Source organism: Amphimedon queenslandica, unplaced genomic scaffold, assembly GCF_000090795.2.
Source record: "Amphimedon queenslandica unplaced genomic scaffold, v1.1 AMPQUscaffold_9732, whole genome shotgun sequence".
Taxonomy (NCBI): domain Eukaryota; kingdom Metazoa; phylum Porifera; class Demospongiae; order Haplosclerida; family Niphatidae; genus Amphimedon; species Amphimedon queenslandica.
Genome location: NW_003549996.1, coordinates 1 through 1,607, shown reverse-complemented (window position 1 = coordinate 1,607; position 1,607 = coordinate 1). Strand labels below are relative to the sequence as shown.

The 1,607-nt window shown below is 30.7% G+C and overlaps 1 protein-coding gene across 1 annotated transcript; it reads right to left on the bottom strand.

Annotated features, from left to right (window-relative positions):
* Positions 1 to 932: 932 nt before the first annotated feature.
* LOC109590635 (tyrosine kinase receptor Cad96Ca-like) lies at positions 933 to 1,601 on the bottom strand. Its single transcript, XM_020006534.1, has 3 exons — positions 1,525 to 1,601; positions 1,321 to 1,463; positions 933 to 1,234 (listed from the first exon to the last, which is right to left on the bottom strand). Exons 1-3 carry the CDS (start codon positions 1,573 to 1,575, stop codon positions 1,078 to 1,080), a joined length of 351 nt encoding a protein of 116 aa, XP_019862093.1. The 5' UTR covers positions 1,576 to 1,601; the 3' UTR covers positions 933 to 1,077.
* Positions 1,602 to 1,607: the final 6 nt, after the last annotated feature.

Here is a 1,607-nt window from a genome sequence, read left to right as displayed (position 1 = left end):
TTAACTATATCCACCAGGTTATTTAGCACAATTATTATCTGAGAATTTCACCAAATCCACTCAATGGAGAAATCAATGAATCTTCAGCTGTACCAGACAAATAGCAAATACACATATATTTAGTGGCACTATTTTGACTCTGAATGATGAGAATTTTTGTATCAGCTGTCATATGACTATTGACAGCATTAATGATGACAACAACTATCATCATACTGTAACAAAAGATAGGCATTTGGTTGGTAATCACGATTTGTGTCTAAATCTATATAAAATCTCAGTGAAGATATAAATATAAACCATTAATAATGCCTGAAGAATTTAAAGGTTGCTAAAATGTTTTAGAAATAGATTAACGATTTATCAACAATAAGTAACAGCAAAATTATTTGCTAAATTTGGTGTTAGTATTAACAAAAATAAATTTTTGGGGATACAGAAGTGAAAAATTAAAAAAAACACTAAAATGTGTAAAGACAAAGCTATAGGCATAGCTTATAACGTATATGCTCAATATTGTATACAGCCAACATTATGCAGCATGTTAGACCATAGATATTAGAACCGGTTCTAATATCTATGGTTAGACAATATTCTTTTGGTAATAAATTGACTATAAATATAATAACATAACAATAATTCAATGTGTGTGACATACAATATATTAGCACTGAAGTAAAATATGCAGTACACATTAGAATATCAAGTATTAAATATCTGAAAATACCAAATCCAACTGCTTCTCAGGGACTATAACTAACGTCATGACAAAGTCCATTTTAGTATCAGGTCCAGTTGTATAAGATGCATTAAAATTCTTTAATATTTTAGCAATTGCAATGTGTAGCTCCAACTCAGAAACTCTTCTGATATATTTTATCACCTGAGGAAGCTTTTTTATAGATAATCTGGAAGTGTGGCCCAAACTATGAATTAATTTAAAATGCTTTTTGCATTAAAAACTATATAATAATATAAAAAATGATAAAACACACATATCCAATGGTATCACACTAATACACACACAAACAATGGTACACAGACATAAGCACACTTAAAAATAGTAACACACACATATTAAACTTTGATATCATTTTCCACACAAGAATTAATGTCAGTGAAGTCCAGATAGCCAGCCAATGGCTCAATGAGTGCATTGATTGATGATACTAAATCACTGAACACTGGCCTATCATCAGGAGACTCAGACCAACAAGACATCATCAATGAGTAACTATGTAAGGAAAAGCATTAACATTAATTTTAATTGCAACATAGTTCAAATTACATTAAACTTTATAATAATTAATGATTTCATACATTTCTTTTGAACATGCTTCATTATTTGGAGTGTGCAGTCTTCCTCCAGTATCCAGTAGCTCCACTACTCCTACTGGATCTAGACCAGGATAAGGTACTCTACTAAGACTGAACACTTCCCAACACAATACACCATAAGACCACTGTAAAAATAGAATATAACAATCTATATTGATAGGGCATATCATTTGCAATTATACTGACCACATCAGATTTTTCAGAGAACAGTCCATCATGAATACTCTCTAGTGCCATCCATTTCAATGGTAATTTAACTGTTGGTGATG

Coding starts and splice junctions, on each gene's coding strand:
- LOC109590635 (XM_020006534.1), bottom strand. CDS start 1,575: ATGGCACTAGAGAGTATTCATGATGGACTGTTCTCTGAAAAATCTGAT. Junction 1,464..1,524: donor TCTCTGAAAAATCTGATGTG/GTCAGTATAATT, acceptor CTATTTTTACAG/TGGTCTTATGGTGTATTGTG. Junction 1,235..1,320: donor GAAGCATGTTCAAAAGAAAT/GTATGAAATCAT, acceptor TTCCTTACATAG/TTACTCATTGATGATGTCTT.